Source organism: Ptychodera flava, chromosome 1 (assembly GCF_041260155.1).
Source record: "Ptychodera flava strain L36383 chromosome 1, AS_Pfla_20210202, whole genome shotgun sequence".
Lineage (NCBI taxonomy): Eukaryota > Metazoa > Hemichordata > Enteropneusta > Ptychoderidae > Ptychodera > Ptychodera flava.
This window is the reverse complement of record NC_091928.1, coordinates 31916291-31937688: the sequence shown is the minus strand read 5'-3', so window position 1 is coordinate 31937688 and position 21398 is coordinate 31916291. Positions and strand designations below refer to the sequence as shown.

Sequence of the window (21398 nt, the reverse complement as noted above, 5' to 3'; positions counted from 1 at the left end):
TGATCACGCTGGGCTTCAAAATACGGACGTGCGCGATGAAAGTCATCGTCGGGCAAAGTTTGTAAGTCACGAGACTGCTATGTCGGAGCCGTTTTTGTAGAGTTTTGTGTTGATCTAGAAAGGTTATTCCCATGTATTTGTGTCGTTTTGGTTTTCAAACGCAAGCTCGCGAGATTTGGATCAAGCTGCTTGCTGAAACAATGCGTGGGTCAGAACAGACTTTGAACCCGGAACCTCTAGAATCACGCCTGATGATGTCATATATCATGTGAAGACTTCTTTATGATTGGTCAGATTGTTGTAGATCATGTGAACATTTCTTTATGATTGGTCAGATTGCCAAAAGGTCATGGGTCAAATCCTGAGCGGCAAATAAATCTGATATGCACTGGTAGGCCGTTAGGACGTTTGAGCGAGGAGTATATCGTCGCCGTTTTTTCGCTCTGATTTTTGTACAGTTTAGCGTAAAATTACCGTAGGACATTATCATTCAGGGTACGTAAAGGTTAGCTATGAATTTAAAACCAACAAACAGCGTTTGCGATGCGTTGATGGCCCTTGGATGACCGATTCTGAGACCGAGATATCGTCCCGAAGAACAACGGTCACGGACACACCCATAGTTTGATCGAAGAGCTACAGATCGTTTAAAAATTCGGTAAGTAATTTTCAATACCACGAGTTGTCTCTATAATTTTCGCAGTTTTCACTGTCTTTGGTCGTGCTATATTGATGTTGTTCTTGGCGAACCCTGTTCAAGTATGCCAAATGAACGTACGGTATTGGCAAAAATAATATACCGGTAGTTAATCATGGAGGTTGGTAGCCCTACGCGTACGATGCTGTGTGTTCCGCTACAGTTAATCGCCCCGCTCACCACAGCCCTGCAAAGACCCGTAGCGTAGGTAGGGTCGGTGACTTCAAATCCATTTTGGGACTTGATGTAAAAAGCCAAATTACTGCCGAAATTCAGCGTTCTTGGGCCAAGTCGTATCCCTGCCTACCTCAGCTACTCGATCGCTTCCAAAAATGCCAGTCTTTTATTCACTTCTCGTAAATAACCGTCGATGTCGGCAACTCTCGCTAGCCTTGCGTACGATGCTGTGTGTTAGCTGTAGCGGCCAACACACAGCATCGTCCGCATTTTTAGATTACGCTTTTGAAAATTACGAATGCAAGAACGACGAAAATACAACTTAGTGGGCTAACTGCTAGTGTAACAATGAATACCAATAGGCATATCCACGACTCAGAGTACAAGCTGCAAAAACAGCAATGTATGCAACATTGATAAAATTTGTCCGCATTTCAAGCTGCGTGTCCGATATTGCGCGCGTACAGCTACGGTATATTTAGTAACAAACCTGTAACCGTGCACTGCGCTATTATAAAGGGATACTTTTTGTTTTAAAACAATTTATGAGACAGTTTTCCATTTACAATTCTTCTGTTTGAGATGTGCTGAAACTCAATCACCGCTGGTCAATAGTTGTAGTTTTGAGTGGTGTGTCACAAGTAAATAGTGAAAATGAGGCTGAAAAGCAATGATTTGGTAATCACAATAACATAATGTATAGATATGTCATGAGTTTGTATCATTGGGTAAATTATTTAATATTAATTATTATAATTTCTTTCAAGCACATGAATGCTCTTTTCCGTGAATTTTTGTATTAATATATTATAAGGGTAGTCGACAAAATACAAGCAATTTCACTTTGCACATGTAATAATATCCTTGTCTGTTATTTATCATTTTTATTCTCAGTGTATGGGCAAAGGCCATGAAGCTGAACAGACCAATGGATCAACAGGAACATTCAATCTGAAGTTTCAGAACCAGATCGTAAACATTAGGATGGCATCGAAAACAACTTTGGATAATGTGAAAAATCAAATGCAGACTTTTAGACGTGTTCTGTTATGTTTTTCACATGAACCTCATTAGATTATTGAATTTTGATTTTATTTTAATTTCTTAGTGTCCAGCCTAGTGTACCAACATCATTGTTTTACATATCAAAATAAACAATGGGGTATTATCGTGAAGATATGTGGTAAGTGTGTTTTTTTGTTTGCATATGTGAGTAGGCGGTTTTAAAGGCAATAGCTGTAACTTAATTTTTATGCAGTATTTTTATACTGTTTGTGTCTTGATTTTTGCCTATTTTGCCAAGTGAGTAAAGTGAAAAGTTACCTCAACGCACAAAAGTTAAAAGAGCAACATCATAAGTTACAGCTACTGTCCCTTAAAACAAATGAAGATGTGAAGTGTATGGTAATCTCCTGGCTAGTATAAAACTGGTAGGTACAAATGCAGGTATGGTTGGGGAGGGGGGGGGTAGTGCAGGAAGCATGCATAGCAGCATTTTACCATGAAACCTTTTACCCCACCATTTTTTGTGGCATATTGTCTGCAATCACAGCGGCTTATATGCCGCTAAAAGCCCCTCCCATTTTTTGCGGCATATCGTCTGCAATCACAGCGGCCTGTATGCCGCAAAACTGTGCCAGAACAGATCTTTGCATGATAAAATATGAATAACCTGCTTATAAGCCACAAACAGTTGCAGCTTGGTATCCACAACTATTGTGGGTTAGCATGCACAACTATGTGCCAGAAGCCATATTTTTTCGTAAGGGTTGTCTTTGAAGGCTTTTACTGGGTGAGGTGGAGATTATTAACTTAATATCATGTCTTTTACATTTCCACAGCTATAGAAGGTCACATAAACTTTGCAGCCATACAGATTATGTATGGTTCAACAAGCCCAGCTTCCATTGTAACAATATACCTAGATATATACCAATGTATCACACTGATATAAAGTATTACATTTTAATTACTTGTTCCGACTATAAATCAAAACAAGGTCATTGTCAAACAATATATAATCTTGACACAAGGACACTGACAGGAACATTACTACCGTATACCGTAGTTGATTGAGCTACGATTAAATAACCCATTAAAATGCCCTCTAGCAATTTTAAGTATTTTAACTGAACTTTGTACTTACCATGTCAGCGAGCTGCCAGGTAATAAATTCCTAATCTGATTCCTATCACGTGAGGTGTAACGCTGTGTTCATACATGTACAACAAGCTTGCACTATTTCCTTTTGGCGTTTTACTAATTTCAGATCAATTTCTCAGGTGTGAATTTGAGGACCTGTTGGTGAAAGTACAGATAATTATCCAGAGACTTAGGTATGGTACACTATTTCTTTGTTTCCAAGTTTAAGCTCAGATCAGTTACCATGATTTCTGGCTCAACTCAACCAGGAATTCTGATATCTAATGGCCACTGAATCTTTGACGGGCAGAGGTTAAGGGTGTTTTCACTTGAACACTTATGTAACAAGCAATTTCAGTATGATATACGTTAGTCTATCAAAGAACAAGATCAAAAGTTTAACAATTAACCCAAATATGCCCATAATTTTCAGCAATATTCACTCTGAGTAATGACGAAGCGTAAGTACAAAGGTTGTTCAGCTTGAATAACTGTGTGACCTTAAATGACCTTTCTATAACAACAGGGACACAAGAGCAAAATGGAAGTGGAAATAGGGATTTAGTATGTCACATGCAGTAATAGATTAATATGTATTAACCCTTTTTCCGGCAGTTGTGTTCACAATGACTAAATTCATCTTAAAGTAAATTTATCTTATAAGTAATCTTCCTCTTGCACTATGGCTGGTAGTGGTAGACATATTTAATAAACTTTTTTGTATAGGTCAATAATGACAATATGAAGGAAATCTATTATCAGGAAATTTAATGAATTGCATTCTGCCACAAACTTTTCCTAATTTCATTGTGAAATAGCATGCTTTGCTAAAATAGTGTTAATAACATTCCCATTTGAACAGAATGCACTCCATGTGTAACTTTAACATGTAAATGTGGGAGACTTGTTTCTAAAACAAACAGTACATATCAGACAAGTGGTTTCAGACACTAGGGTAAGCTTGTGTTGACCAAAATGAGAGAGTTAATTCTAAAACAAAGGCTTGATATACTATTTGGAGAAGAAATAAAAAGTGTATAAGGTCTCATTACTAGTCACTTTTGCAGTCAGGAAATTCACCTTTACTCTTTTCATTTATTATAAAATATAGAGTAAATTGAAACTAGTCAATGTGGGCCAAAATCAGGTGTATAAAAAATGCCTTCCTGGACCAAGCTATACCGGTACAATAACTGTAAAACTGCATGCAATGAGAGCCCTGTAGGCAATCTGTCTGCGTATATGATATTAGATCTACCATGTTAATGGACAACAACTTGCTTTAAAATGAAATCAAAACGTTGTTCCTTACTGTCAACTCTACAAACTATGATGGCAACATATTTTCTAAAGGTCTTTTTCCTTGAACTTTGAAGCTTATTGGCCAAGTGTTAGGGACATGGACGGAGAAGTAATAATCCTTTTATTGTAGATACAATTTTCAATTTATTTCAGGATAAGAAGCTAACAATTCAATCTGGAAACTTAGCAATAAACAAAATGGAAGGATCTGCAGCACTGTTTATAACATCATGGAAGAGAAATTCATATGGCCCAGCAAATTGGAAACTGATCACAGATTTCTGTGAAAATACACTGAAGAAGAAGCAAGCCGAAGTTTCTAAAATTCACTGCACTGTCCTTGATGTTGATGTGGGTGAAGAAGTAAAGGAAGATGCAGCAAGATATGGAGTAACTTTGATTCCAGCTACCAGACCTAAATCATCTCATCCTGATGAAGATCCACCAGTAACAAACTGGCTTCTCTTTCATCAATCCTACTATCCAGGACTTGGACGATTAGAAAATATAAACCATGTTGTTGCATTGTCCTCAAATGTCAAGAAGACGGCAGCCGCACTTCAAGAAAGTGTTTTCCCTGGTGCCAAGTTCCATCCACCACCTGATCAACCCTCAGCAGCAGTATTCATTAACGAAGCCTGGAACAAAGATGCCTTAGGTCTTACAGGATTTCACAAAACTCTTGTCCAAGATTTTTGTGAAAGGAAGGCCAAGGCAGGAGAAACTCTGAAAGCGTATTCTACTGTACTTGATGTCAAAATCAGTGATGACCAGAAGAAAGATGCTGAGAGCTGTGGTGTTACCTTGATACCAGCACAGAGGAAAGAGAAAGCTGATCACAGAGATGATCCTCAAAAGTTAGAATGGTTGCTGAATCATGAAATCTACTATCCAGACCTGAGAGAAGTAGAAAATGTTCAATATGTAATTGGTTATGCTCCAAAGACAGGACGTGCTGCAGCTGATATAAGGAGAAAACTCTTTCCTGGTGCAAAGCTAGTTCTGATTAATCATGCTCGTCCAGAAGCTAACTGTCTGCAAGCTGAAGAGCATGGTCTGTCGGAATTTGAAGAAAAGATGCTGCAAATGGCAAGTGAGGCAGACATCCTGTTTTCCATAGGACCTTACATCCATGATTATTTTGAGAATGCATACAGGGCAGAAGTTCAGGGTAGAGACTTATCAGGCATTCCACATGAGGAGATTCTTCCACGCCCAGACACGTGTTTCTGGGTGAAAAAACCAAAAGAAAAGCCGGTCGCACAACACCATATACTATCATGCGGTCAGATGGATACACAGAATGCCATAGAAAGGTGCAAGTCTATTGCAGCTTCCATTGGTACAGTAGCTAATCGTCGAAAAGAACATTACAGCAGCCACCCAGAGTGGAAGATACAAGGAGTTTCTAAAAAAGCGGGAAAGACTGAACAGAAGATTTTAGCTGATGCATCGGAAAGTCCATATGTGTACCCAAAACTCAAGCCAGGGCACTCAATAAAGTCTCTACTCACATCTCTACAACAGTCTCATCTCTGCCTACCTTCACCATGCTATTGGGATTACAGCTTGTATGGCTTGGAAGCGATGACTTTCGGTTTGCCTACTTCAGTCCATGATGATTCTCACCTAGCTCACTTTGTAATGAAACATTTAGAAATGTGTGCTGATTACTGTGTCATCAGAGACTGTGAAGTGAATCTGTCAAAGAAAATATTGGAACATTTAGAAAAGACATCTGACTCTTTCAAGAAGGCAAACGCTCTGAAAGCAGCTCTGACAAAGTGTGAAGCTATCACTGAAAGTTTTGCAAAATTTGCATCATTATTACAGGAACCAATAAAAAAAGTACATGAAGGTGACTGCAAAGGCCAGGAAGTAGCTACATGCGGTATGTATTTATGTTTAAAATCACATATCCAAAAAGACGCAAATCTTACCAGGATAGCTGTTGCTATCATTGTAGTAAATCAGATAACAGAAAATTATATAGAAGCAGTGCTTTTGATTCTTTGCCTGTTTGCAGATATAAGATTATCATAGTTAAGGAACTTCATTTAGAGAAAATTGCTTCAGTCATTTTCTCCTCTACTGTACGTACCATGTCCCGAACGATCCATATATCATATTCTTCACAAAGTAATGTCACTTGAAATGTCGTTATGATTTTTGTATAAAAGGAAAACAAATCAGCATAATTTTACATTGTAAAGACTTGTCAATTTTGGAAACCTAAATGCATGTTGAAATTCAATATTGCATTTGTATCAGAAGTCAAAGAAACCAGAACATTTTCATTTTGCCTTCTATGGCACTTCTGCAGCTGATATTAATGACAATGTTATGGTGAAAAGTCAGGTAAACCATGAAGGGCAATACGGAAAAGGAAGGCATAGATTGTGACTGTACTTGTGGACAGTAATGAATTTTAACGTAAGTTGTTGAAAATAGTACGCTACACTAAGTAGCATATGGTAAAACTAAGTTTGTATTAATGTTAAGCATGAAAACCCAATAATTCAGATAAATTCACATTTAGTTGCCTGTATTATAGTATAATACACGTGAATTCACATGAATCCACATGAATACACGCTTGCTGAATACAAAAAAAGGATTCTTGACTGTATTCATCTGTATATGCACTCTTCAGCTAAAATACAGGCAATAATCCATGCTAATACAGTGAGTATTAATGTAAAGCATAATTACGAGAGCATCATCTGACAGTTTTCCCTTGTTTAATCTTACACTACACCAGCTGATGTAAGCTTACCATCAAGCGACTGTGAAGTGAGCACACAATCAACAAAGCAAGTTCCAGAATCAATAAATGGCAAAATATCAACACTAGCTGTGACTAGAGATGGCAGTATTGGTAGACAAGCTATCGAAGAAACACGTGATGATGTGATAGATAAGGAAGACACAGAGTATGGCCAAACAACGATCACACCGTCAGAGATGGAAAATGAAAACTCAAATACTGAGGAGGGAATGGTCAGAAATCAAAATGATGAACAACAAGGTAGTTTATCACCACATTCAAGTAGCTGAACCTTGCCTTGCAACTGGACAGAGTGTTTATCATACAATGCTGTAGTTAGTAGACAGGTTAATATGAGCACTTTGATGGCAGCTTCAGTTCATAGCTAACATTCTACTTAATACATCATCGTATTCATGAGTCCTGAAATTTAGAGCTCCAACAATCAAGCCAACATTTTACAGTTATTTCAGGTGTGAGTTCTGTTCATTTTTTGCTCACGTGTTCACACACGTCAGCATATGTCGCAGCGATGTTGTCTGTCTGTCTGTCTGTCTGTCTGTCTGTCTGTGTGTCTGTCTGTCTGTGTGCTCAATATCTCAAAAACGGCTCATCAGATCAGAATCAAATCTGGTACATAGATTCAGTTTGCAAATGGCAAGAACTGATTAGTTTTTAGTGAATGTGGCTTGCTTACTTTTTGCTCATTTGCATAATAAATGATTTTAGAAAACGGGATATACCGGTACATTGAGAACGACTTCAGACAATTTGATGAGATTTGCTACAAATGTTGATCACATCAAGATAAATCAGCTGTGAAAGTTATTAAGGGGTGACGTGAAAGATAATTACTAATTTGCATATTTAATGAAATTCCTAATTAGGGGTATATATCTGAATTTACTTGATCAAAATTGAGGAAACTTGGTATGCATATTGAAGACATTATGATTTACATTATTGAAAGTCATTAAGCATTTTTACTTCATCCAAATCGTAATTTGCATATTTAACGCCTTCGAAATTAAGGATATATATTTGAATTTACATAACCAAAATTGATGAAACTTGCTATGTACATTAAAGATACTATGATAGAACATTCTTAAATGTCATTAAGCATTTTTACTTCGGCAAATTCCTAATTTGCATATTTAATGAACTTTCCTAATTAGGGGTATTTATCTGAATTGACGAGACCAAAGTTGACGAAACTGGCTATGTACATTAAAGATACTATGAAGAACATTATTGAAAGTCATTAAGCATTTGAACTTTGGCCAATTCCTTATTTGTATATTTAATGAACTTTCATAATCAGGGATATTTATCTGTATTGACTAGACCAAAGTTGACGAAACTTGCTATGTACATTAAAGATACTATGATACGACGTTATTGAAAGTCATTAAGCATTTTTACTTCATCCAGCTCCTAATTTGCATATTTAATGAATTTTTGAAATTAGGAATATATGTTTGAATTTACATGACCAAAGTTGGTAGGCTAACATTATTGAAAGGCATTTAGCATTTTGCTTCAGCCAATTCCTAATTTGTGTATTTAATGAACTTTCCTAATTAGGGATATATACTTGGATTTATTTGATCAAAGTTGGCATAATATATTGATGATTATACCAGGTTATATCAATATTGGAAGTCATTTGCACTTAAGTTTTCATGTCAGCTAATTTATAGTTTGCATATCTAATGTGCTTTCAAAGTTTGGAATATATAGTTTGAAGGACTTGACAAGAGGCAATTACACTTGCTATATAAAGAGGTGATAAAATGACAGCAGTCAAAGAAAATAATTATTTCTATTTCAGCTAATTGCGTATTTGAATACTTAATGACCTATACAGTTAATCTGTGGTGAATATTGTTCATAACGTTGATCATAATACTTTCAGTGAAGTTGCAAACATGTGGCAACGGTTCAAATCACACATAACTGCAATATATAATGAAACACGTGAGCATTTACAGTTCATATCTGGTATTGTACAGTAGTAATCATTGTATTAAAACAATTCCAGGCTCACACGATCAAGTAGTTACCATTCAATGCTGTACAAATTCTACAATATTAAGACTGTCTATAAACATATATGGTAACAATGCAATTGTCGTAATAAGTTGAAGCAGTTGATCAATTTTAATGGTTTGACTTCTGGCACACTATATGACCATTAAATGAACAACCACATCAATGATTATACAGGTATGATGTCAGTCATGGACATGTTTGCAGACTATTTCCATAACATCATTTCTTTCATCGTTTACTTTCATCGCTTTGCCACAAAAGCTTCAGGTAAAAAGAATCAAACATGTCAATTATTCAAACTGTTGAATGTTCAAAGTTACCGTATACATGTTTCGGTTGGACTACTAACAGCAGTTTTAGTCGAGAAATTGCTAGCATTGGTCATCAGTACAAATTACACATAATTTATTAACATTTAATTAAGGAACAAATAACAAACAAATAGGCCAACAACAATTTTGATTTAATCATCATGTTAATTTTATCAAGCACACTGTGTCTACTTACTATTTACGCAAGCTTTATTATCTTATTCCAGATATCCTAGTTAAAGTAGCCCTGGATGAAGACATGCTCTACAAAAGTCTCAGAGAACTAGAAGAACAAGCCAAAGCTCTTTCAGTACAACTAAGAAGGCCGCAGGAAACAAAAAAGACTGAGGTGAAGGCTGCATGGGGAGAGTGTGAACATTGTATGAAACGCAGAGTGCAAGCTGTGCTGGCAGATGAAGACAGTTGCAATGAAGTAAAGAAAGTCTGGACAGAGAGAGTTGGCCTGGATCCAACAACTGTGACAGCAGAGTCTTTGGGAATCTTGCTGAAGATTTTAACACTTTATTATCTCTATAGGTTGAAGCAGACTTGTAGATATAGAAACCTGGCCAAAGCACTGGAACCACTGCTGATAACAGATGAAATGAGAGAGATAGCTGCCAAACATGGAATAACACTGCAGTTGAAGGCTACATATGACACTTTGAAGTTTGAAGAAATTGAACATTTCTTCATCAACAGTAAGTTGTTCTACGGTACAGTTTGTTCATTTAAATCATAACAAAGCGTGTTTATTTGGCAATTTGCCAATTGTTAAATTTTAAATTGTTAAATTTAATTTTATAGCTTTTTCCACAGAATTTATGTGATCGTTTTGTAAGTCATAAAACACTTGTAAGAGAATTTGAGTGATTGTTTATTAATCATAAATCACATAGCCCCTACATATACCGGGGTAATATACCATATCCTAGTAAATGCAGTCTAGGACATTGGTGAACAGTATTTTTGCTTATCTTCAGTTTTTTTTACTTTAATGAGACACCTTTCGTACTGATAATGACAGAGAAATAATTACATGACATGATTCTGATTGCTCAAGAAACCTACCATTTAATTCAAAAATAGAACAGCTAGCATCCCAGTTTACCTAGACACGGAAAAGCTATATGTACTTGTCCTTTGAATCTGGATGGCCATTATCTATCAGAAACAAAAATACCGCCAATGGCGCTTGGATACCTAGTATTATCGGCATTTATCACAACCCCACTCACTGTGAATTAGACAGACCATGAAGTCAATGAGCAACATATAGCTGAAAGACTATTTTTCACATTGCAATTTTAAGCCCATTTTTATGAGAAAAGAGACATGTATATGTATATGGAGAAAAAGCAGAAGACATATTTGTAAATGGTTTGTTGAGTGACAATCATGTATACATCTCTTGAAATTTTGTGGTTATAAGGTATGACAGTAGTGTAAGAATAATGAGGTTAGAATAAGTGTAGTAAAGCTAAGTTGACAGTAATTAAGATTACAAAATTATACACTAAGCTAAGGAAATCTGAATGTAATAAACATTGAAAGTAGTAATTGAAGCCAAGATAGGAATGAACTGAGTTACTGCAAGGGGGCAAGATGATCTAGTACATGTAGGGCAGCAAAGTCATGGTCATCTTTTTGTTTAATACCTTGTGTAAGTTCATGAACTTTACATAAATCTTGCTATAGATGGGCAATAACTGTGTTTCAGATCATTTGAGAGCAATCCATCCATGACAGATTTAAATTGTAATATACTTCTATTTAAAGGAGAGAAACTTCTCAAATAATTTTTTTCCCTGTAATTTCCTGTGAGAACACACGGACAGATGCTCAGGACTCTATGCTGGTGCTAGCTTGATAACTAACCTAAAAATTGTAACATCATTGTCTAACCTGTTCACCCCCATTTCCCTGTAGACAGGTCCACACTCACCATTGATAACAATGCGTTTGGGCCATACCATGGTGGTGAAAGGGTTACACAAGAGTAAAGACTGTAACATGTGAGGTGTGGATACTTAATCTCTGGAATGTCAAAGTCTGTGTGTTGACTCAAGGATGTTTACTTTTAATACAAATGCCTAGGGTCATCTCAAATGTGAGAATCTAAAGTTGTCTCTGATACTTCAATTCAGTGCATCCTCCATGTTTCTAGCATTCAACTAATGCACATTTCTGTTCCATAACTGACATAAAACAGTCCAAACTGCAGGATTGGTGTACCTTCCAAAAATACACATATGGAAGGCCCCTAAAATCAATTAGTTGAAAAAGGGGGTCAACAATTTCCCATATCTATCTAACTGCTGATCCATTTGGCACCAGTTTTCGGAATCGGAACTAAGTATAAACATCTGTACCAAATATCAACACAGTCTGTTCAGCAGTTTTTGACTTTTTGTCGTTTACAGAAAATGTCCACTGTCCGACATCCCATGTACTCAACCCCATCTTATAATAACATAACGACCTACGGTCATTATGTTAATAACATAATGACCTACTGTCATTATGATAAAAAGTAAACACTGTAAAACTGTCCACTCCACACAAATTAAAGCCTGACATAAAGTTGCCATGGTGTAACTAGATGTGAACAGAAAATGCTCATGTACATGCAGTGAGCAAAATTGTCTGTAAAATGACACTTTCATTTCTCTGACAATATACATATACGTATTCTTGTGATCAGACAAAAAATCATAGAATTTGCTGAGCCACTTCTGGCACACTTATTTAAAAGCAAATTCATAAATGCTTGCTAAATATGCACAAAAACCAAGTATTTGACATGAAACTGCAGTGTCTTTCAGTCAACGGATATCTTGTTATTAGCAATATCTGTATCAAGTTTCATCAAATTTTATTTGGTCACGTCATCATAATTAAAATATAACGTCACCTAAAGTGATAGTATGAAATATAGAAATTAGCCATCAGCTCACAAGAAACTTCTGAATGTCACCTGCCACTGTCATGTCTTTGCAAAGTCAATGAACAGAAAAAAGTTTTATTGAAGCTTCGTGCTTTTCCGATTACTATATGTGTGTACTGTGTGTGTGTGTACTGTGTGTGTGTGTCGTCTGCTCAACGCACACCGCGTTGCTCGGTCGCGCACAGAATTGCAACATCTAAGTCGGTTACTGTGACCAACTCTTTTGGTTGGAAACAGTGGCCGACTGGTTTTGTGTGAGGCCTATCAGCTAGGCGATGTTGCCGTGAGTGTGTGGGGGTTCGACTCCAGTTTGGGTTATAGTAAAATTCCAGGTACATGTATACCTCCCTTATTGTAGACTTTGTTAAAATTAGGATAAAACTGCCCTGACTTTGAAAACTGTCATATGATTTAAGGTGAGATCACATCACCTTAGCATATTTAAAAATGTCTTTGACCAAAAACAAATTTTTTGCTGTCTTCCTAATTGTATACACTACATGAAGTTCAATGTCAAACAAATTTACTGCGTGCTGAAAGAATTCATTTTTTCTCCTTTCAGGAGATGGTGGAGGAGTTCAGCCACTTACTTTTCATGATGAAATAGAAGACGAAGGTCATTGTAACATAGATCCAATGGTAAGAGAAAATACATCATGGATCTCAGACCGTTAAAGCTAATATAATGTGACCAAACAATAAGTACTTTAAATGTTTATAATTAGTCGGCTATGTATGCTAAGTGTCCATTGCTGGTCATGAAAGTTTATTTGGCAGTGCTAAAAAGGACCTAAACTATTATTGAAGGTATATGGTGATGCTGTAAGTAATGCTATTAAGAGTTAGAAAAAAAAACTTTAAGAAATGCCCAGTGTGAACATGAGGCGCTTCACCATTCAAAAACTAACTCTTAGTGGTCTGCCTGAATGCTACTCTCATGGCTGAGCACACATGTGATTTATATTTATACCCACTGTTCAGAATACTTGATACAAAGCATGAATTTTCATTCAATGACACTTGCTATATGCTGAAATCTGCATTCTCATTTTTTGGTGCTCAATTTATATAAACAACCATTTTAAAATGCCAGAAGCCCACATATTGATATTATTTATAGCAGCTGTAAATTCCCCACAAGTGAATATGCCAGTACACAAAATTTTGGTAAATTCTCTTCATATATAGCACTTCTTTGGGACACCTTGCCATACACATCATGCTCAAATATCATACTTGTCTGAATTAAGGGTTATTTGCTCAAGGAATACGGTGAGATTTTTTCCTTCAAGTCACCAAATCAGTAAGATCAGAATGAATTGCAACAAACTACCATTTATTTGAATGTATACATTCAGTAGAATGCATGTAGACCTGGAAATGTTGTTCATGAATTGTGCTGTGCTGCATCATATCATGGCCTAATATGCTACTGACTATCAGCAAGGATGTGTAAATGCCAATATCATTAAGGATTCTGAGGTGACATGTTCTTTTGAATACCACATCATATCATGTTCATCATACATTTCAATATGCTATCTGACAGACATATGGCAACAATGGTTACAGTGATTCATAGGAAATGTGCTTAGCCATGGCAAACTGCTGTTTCATCAGTACGGAGGAGAGTTTTGCATACATGTTTTTTCTGATATACCGGTATGTGATTTGTGTTTTAGGATGAAGAACCTCCCTTGTCACAGCAAGCAAGTGATCAAGCTGCTGAACAAATATCCCAGACCAACCTGGAACAAGGTGAGTATTCATTAGCATTAGATAAAATCTTTGACCTAGCTGGCTTCTGAAAACTCACTTAGTCTTTACCAAATAATGTTACAGTATTGTTTAAGTAGCAGCCCTAGCAGTGATGTAGATATGTTTTCTGATAGGTGGGCAAGGAAAATTTATAGGCGGTCATGAGAGGCTGCGAAGCAGCCGCGGGGTGTGGGTGTTTTTTGTCGGAATTTTTTGAAATTGTCCAATGAAAATAACACTATTTTAAACCCTGTATTTATCAAATTTGTATTCATTTTAAAGCTTTTTTTGATCATTTTGGGTAAGAAAATTAACTTAAAGTACTATCAACCCATTCAATCATGGAGTAACATTTTTTATTTCACAGTGAATCTATTACAGACATGCCAGATACACTCATTGGGATTATGCTGTGAATTATTGAAGAAAAGTGTCAATATTCTCCCTCACTTTCCTCAAATCCAGACTCATCACTTAAATCTACATTGCACAGATCATTAAATACTGCTTTAGCCTGTTGAATTTCATCAATCAAATTCTCTAGGATATCCTCTTCCCCAACCTGAACACTCTGATCTACCATTGTTGTACTTGTGCTTTGTTTGTCTGTTTCATTTGTCTCTGTTCCTTCCCTATGAAGTTTTGATTGTTTTAGTTTTTTCCTTGGCTTAATACTTAGCCACTTTTGAACAGCTTTTTTCACAACAGTTCTGGCTTCATTAGAATACAAGTCTGGTCCATTGACAGTTATGTGCAGCAAAGAATTCACCATGTTATTTGAAAGTCTGTTTCTCAACCTGGTTTTAATTCTTTTCAAAGCACTAGCTCCACGTTCTGGCCAGGCATTAGTGATGGGTGCAGAAAGAGCTACTTCCACTATTTCCACTAACTTTGGATAAAAGTATCCATACTCTGATTTCATGTTGAACACTTTTTTTAAAGTCCATTCAATTGGTGTTGGAACAAAACCTTGGCTAGAACCTGGACCAAGTACTCTTTTCCCTTTACTGTTGCTGTCATTTTGATTCACTGCATACTTGTTTTTCACCTCACTTGGTATCTGTTTTTGCATACTGTGCATATCAAACTTAAATTTTGCCCATTCAGCTTGAAGTTCTTGGGCTAGAACATCTTTGTTTGGCTCTTCTTGGTAGAAATGGTCAGCCAAAGTCTCAATGTCACTTATTCCATAATTTCTGAACTCATACAGTGAATCAGGGTTTGGCAGCTCAAGTGGGTTGAATATGTGGAAACTGGTGAGAATATTCAGACTATCATTAAATCGGCGTTCAATGTTTTTCTTTATACACTCAATATATTTTGTGTGTAGAGAAGAAATTTCCTTCTTGACAAAGTCACGAAGCTCAATGTCAAGACAGGACAACCTGCCTTTTAAATCTTCCTCCAGTTTTTGTACTGGACATGAAATTGAGGATAGATTGGCTAGTGTATACTTTATTGCAGGTGAAACATGAGAAAAGTTTAACGCCCCAGTCTGAAAAGTTCTGCTAAGGTTACTCAAAACAGGTAAAACTGAGTTTAAAATGTAGAGTGCACCCAGAAACTTGGGTTTCTTCATTTTTTTATACAACCCAAGTGCTGTAGGATCACTATCAAGGGCTTTAAAAGTATGCAACAAACCAACATAGTTTTCATATGCACTTTTTACGCTACTATCAAAGGATAACCATCTTGTTGCACATGCTTTCTTAATTTTTTTACCAACATATTTTTTACACTTTTCAGACAAACTCATGTTTGCCAATTCTGTTTGAACATTCACAAACACGTTTGTTCTTTTTGGGGAATGTTCAAAAAAGCTCCAGGCATGAGTTAAGGTGTTTGCAACCTCTCGGATGTAACTGACATCCTTTTCAGTGTCCATACAAGCTAAAGCCAATTTATGACATATACAATGAAAATTCAATATTAATGCATTTAAGCGGCGGAGTCTTGCTGCCACTCCATTATGTTTACCAACCATGGTGCTAGCACCATCGCTAACAAAAGTTTTGAGATTGTTTATGAGTAAATGACACTCCTCTAAACAGTGTACTAGTTTTTGAGTGACAATTTCGGCATTTGCACCCTCTGATTCCAAAATAGATTCCAGGCCAAGAAAGTCGGTTTTAGCAATTCCGGCATCCTCATCAAAGTACTTAACAAAAATAATCAGCTGTTGCATAACTGCTACGTCTGTCACCTCGTCGGCTAGAACCCCATATGATTTACACTTCCTAATTTGGTCCAAGACAATCTCTTTCACTGTTTCCCCGAGAGAAATAAACATTTCCCTGATGGATGGCCTGCTCCTGTGATTAAAATACTTGAGTTCATCAACTCCTAGTGATTCAAGTAATTCAATAAGCGGAACCAGTTTCTCATTGGAAATTTCCTGCTTTGCAAGCCAGTAGATTGCTGTGAATGTTTTCTCAAGTACAGTATCACTGACACATTTTTTCTCATCAATCTGCTTTTGAAAGACCGATACTCTTTGCAACATTTCTCTGTGTACTGCATCTTTGTGTTGCTCTGTGCTGACATGCTCCAAAATTGCCTCCCTTCTCAAACGGACGGAAGGTGTGACACATAAATTGAAAATTTATCATATCACTATCTTAACATCATATGTTTTCTGAGCTATTCTTGTATACATTGGTCATGTGGAAATTTGCTTTAAAATCAACATGTCATTGTTCAAATTATTGATATTAAACAGGAGAAGTATCAGGGTGTTTTAATTAGGTATAATACCAGAAACTTTACCTCATTCACTTCTTTATTGCCATATTTCCTCATGGGTTAACAGACTTTGAAAGCTAATATTGTTGCTGTTTGATGCCAAACTTAAAACCCAGTCATTCACTGAGATTTGTGCCCATTCAGTGTTCAAAGCTGAGACATGTGTGTCCATTCAGTGTTCAAAGCTGAGACATGTATATCAGACAGAAAGGAATGGAATATGCTTCAAGGAGTGATGATAGTGAAAATGAAGACACTGTTAATATATTCTATCCATTGGATCAAAAGTCTACACATTTGCCAGAATGAGATATCTATTACCTGATTTTCTGGTAGGAAGGATGAGAATTTGGTCTTCACTGATAAGAAATGAAACATTCTTCACATCAAAGAACGGCATGAACATAAATTATCATAAAATTTGTTACATCATGAAATAATCCTTAAAAACACTTGACAAACAATTTGTAACATAATATGCCATCTGTTTTATGCAGGATGTGTTGTAGTGAACCTAACATATATGCTACACAAAATTGAATTTTATGGGCAGATTATTATTATTTGACAGAAAACTGATGTAATAGAACAGCAGTTGTCATACAATATTTTATTGCAGACTTTGAGGAAAAACTTGTCGCTCAACATGGTGAACTAACTCAGCCAATCACAGCAGCACAAGAGTCACAGGCTAGAAGTTTGCTACCAATCAAACCCAGTGAACAACAACTTACAGATTCTGACATCAGATACTTGGCACTAGCTGAGTCTAAAGTTCAGTCTTTACAAAGTCAACTTGAAAAAGCTTGCACAGAAAAGCAAATTGTGGAAACGCAATTGGCTGAAGCACTAGAGGAAAAATCACAGCTGGAAAAGCAGTGTCAGGAATACAAGCAGCGCTATCATAGTGCTGAAAAAGTAGCACTTACAGCTAAACTGAAAAAGGTTGATCCCAAAAATATTGAAGATTTACAAACTCAGCTCAAAGAACAAAACACAGTTATAACTGAACTGAAGGCAAAGCTATCTAAGTTATCTGATGCACAATCTGATATTGAACCACAGATGAAAACTGAAGAGAGTCTTCAGCTTGGTGAACAAATAATCACTTCTGAAATAGTACATAAGGGTGAGTATTTCTTTATTTCATTTATTTATTTGTTTGTTTTTCTGTTTACCGTATAAGAAGTGCCTCCATAATGACAATTATGACAGATTGACTGTTTTCTGAAAACTACTTTTATATTTTCATACTAAGGTATGTGTACCATAGTGTAAAAACTTTTACATCCTTAGAGTGATCTCTTCCAAGTTTGCGAAAGACATTTGGATCGGTCACATGATTTGGCAGCCATATTGGATTTTTGAAAAATACCAATTTAATCTTCAAAAATCTTCTTCTCCAGAACTACTTACTTTTTGGCTTACCACATAATCAACTCAAGAAATTACAATTGGTTCAAAATTCTGCTGCACGTTTGGTCACAGTGACAAAGAAAGCAGATCATATTCAACCTGTGTTGTATAGTTTACACTGGCTGCCCGTTCATAAGCGTATTGAGTTTAAACTTTTATGTTTAACTTACAAAGTTTTACATGACATTGCTCCTCTGTATTTGAAAGAACTTTTTGATATCCGTGTTCCTGGTCGCACCCTTCGTTCGACTGCTGAGGGTACACTAAGTTTGCATCAACCAATTGGTAAAACCTCTTTTATGGTAACAGGTCATTTGCTATTTCAGCACCCACGTTGTGGAATAAGCTTCCATCCGAGTTCCGCTGTTTTAACGACTATAATGTTTTTAAATCTCACGTTAAAACTTACCTTTTTAAAGATTATTTTTATTAGTATTTTAAATCTGTAACTTTTTAAACTTTACTTTGGTATGTTCTGCGCTTGAGGTGTTGTTTTTTACATGGAAGGCGTTTTTTAAGAAATAAATATTATTATTACTATATTATTATTATTATTATTATTAACACACCGATTGAGCTGAAATTTTACTTATGTCATCCTCGGAATGATCTCTTTCAAGTTTGCAAAATACATTTGGATCGGTCACGTGATTTGGCCGCCATATTGGATTTTCGAAAAATACGAATTTAATCTTCAAAAATCTCCTTCTCCAGAACTAACACACCGTTTGAGCTGAAATTTTACTCATGTCATCCTTAGAGTAATTTCTTTCAAGTTTGCAAAAGACATTTGGATCGGTCACATGATTTGGCCGCCATCTTGGATTTTACGAAAATCGCAATTTAATCTTTAAAAATCTTCTTCTCCAGAACCAACACACCGATTTGGCTGAAATTTTGCTCATGCCATCCTTAAAGTGATCTCTTTCAAGTTTGCAAATGACATTTGGATCGGTCACGTGATTTGGCCGCCATATTGGATTTTCGAAAATCGCAATTTAATCTTAAAAATCTTCTTCTCCAGAACAAACACACCGATTGAGCTGAAATTTTACTCATGTCATCCTTAGAGTGATCTCTTTCAAGTTTGCAAAAGACATTTGGATCGGTCACGTGATTTGGCTGCCATATTGGATTTTCAAAAAATACCAATTTAATCTTCAAAAATCTTCTTCTCCAGAACTAACACACCGATTGAGCTGAAATTTTACTCATGTCATCCTTAGAGTGATCTCTTTCAAGTTTGCAAAACACATTTGGATCGGTCACGTGATTTGGCTGCCATATTGGATTTAGGAAAAATACCAATTAATCTTTAAAATCTTCACCTCCAGAACCAACACACCGATTGAGCTGAAATTTTACTCATGCCATCCTTGAGTGATCTCTTTCAAGTTTGCGAAAGACGTTTTGATCGGTCACGCGTTTTGGCCGCCATCTTGGATTTTGCTAAAATCGCAATTTAATCTTTAAAAATCTTCTTCTCCAGAACAAACACACCGATTGAGCTGAAATTTTACTCATGTCATCCTTAGAGTGATCTGTTTAAAATTTGCAAACAGCATTTGGATCGGTCCTGTGGTTTGGCCACCATCTTGGATTTTGTGAAAATCGCAATTTAATCTTAAAAAATCTGCTTCTCCAGAACGAACACACCAATTCCACTGACCTGTTACCCATATCATTTTTACTGTGAGCACTTTCAAGTTTGTGAAAGGCATTTGGATTGGTCATACAGTTTGGCAGCCATATTGGATTGAGAGTAAAACATACAATTATCACTGAAATCTATAGTAGCCATGAGATGATGTTAAAAATTCTTTCTTACAAGAACCTAAAGACTTTTTCAAGCTTAAATTTTGGACATAATATCATTAGCATAAGAACTTTAAACCATGGCAACTGCTTGGGCCCCGCCAACACTGCTTGCAGCTTTAATCTTGTAATTGTTTTCAAAGTGCAAAGGTAAAACAATTGCGGTACAGAAGTGCCATTGCATTTTCATTTAATTGACCAAAATCAAAAGCTGGTGGTTTTAGATTCCTTTTAGTGTATTATTGCACTCATATCAAATAAGTATTGTTCAATTTAAAAGTTAAATTAATTCATTTATGTTGGGAAATTCTGTTATTCAAATTTAGAAGTGACTGAGCCTTCAGCAGATAATGTGTACATCAAACCTAAAATCAATGAGATTGAGGAGGAGAAAAAACCAAAACAATGAGATGACTGTCAGGGATACAGGGAAAGACACTTATTTTTTATCCACTCGAAGGGCAAGTGGGGGTTAAGTTCACTTGCCCGAATTGGAAAACTACTTGCCCAGTAAAATTATGTGTTTTGAAAAAAGCAAAGGCAGTGATTTTTTATTTCACACACTTTATTTCAAAACTTTATCATGTTATATATCAACTTCATGATATAGTGAAAAATGTCAGTTACTCTCTCACTATGCTCCCCAGACTTCCAAGAGTGCTGGACAGCCATTAATATTCATGATCATGAATATTCATTAAAAATTTATAATATTTTATATGCTTGTACGTTAACTTTCTTAGGGTTATAATAATGTACAAATAATAACGGCAATTTCCATGGTACCTCAAGGTATTTTTTACAGTTTTAACTGAACTATACAGAAAGAAAAAATCTTTAGAAGTTATAAAGGAATGTTTAGAAGCTTCTGAAAATAATGTACTTCTTTGTCATGTTTTACACAGCGTATATCATCCCTCACCACTATGAAGTTATCATTACATACACTACCGAGTATACCAGTATTCTGTTTTTCTGATGACCTAGGTGGTCTTTTGAATGCTCATGCCAGATTCAGTAACTTTAAATCAACAACTAAGGGTGTCGGCGAGTTTGCGATCTGTTTTGAAAGCTGAATTTCTCGATGTGAAATTCGGTCTGATTGCTTCTTGACAGTCATTTTAGAATGGGAAAATTCACAAACAGAGAGGTTGGTTGCCACGGACAAGTAACTTTCGGCTTATTGACCTGAAAATTAGTCAGTGTTCATTGAAAATTCAAAGAATGGACCAGTTAACACCAAACCTTGCTCGTGACCATGCTGTCATC

The 21398-nt window shown here is 36.2% G+C and overlaps 1 protein-coding gene and 1 long non-coding RNA gene across 2 annotated transcripts; both read left to right on the top strand.

Moving 5' to 3' along the window:
- Positions 1-380: 380 nt before the first annotated feature.
- LOC139135356 (uncharacterized) lies at positions 381-2049 on the top strand. Its single transcript, XR_011552978.1, has 2 exons — positions 381-658; positions 1769-2049. It is a non-coding gene; the product is annotated as an uncharacterized lncRNA (long non-coding RNA).
- A 963-nt stretch (positions 2050-3012) lies between these two features.
- On the top strand, positions 3013-20538 carry LOC139144074 (centromere-associated protein E-like). Its single transcript, XM_070714736.1, has 8 exons — positions 3013-3210; positions 4472-6209; positions 7080-7346; positions 9679-10152; positions 12961-13037; positions 14081-14156; positions 17518-18027; positions 20456-20538. Exons 2-8 carry the CDS (start codon positions 4517-4519, stop codon positions 20536-20538), a joined length of 3180 nt encoding a protein of 1059 aa, XP_070570837.1. The 5' UTR covers positions 3013-3210; positions 4472-4516.
- Positions 20539-21398: the final 860 nt, after the last annotated feature.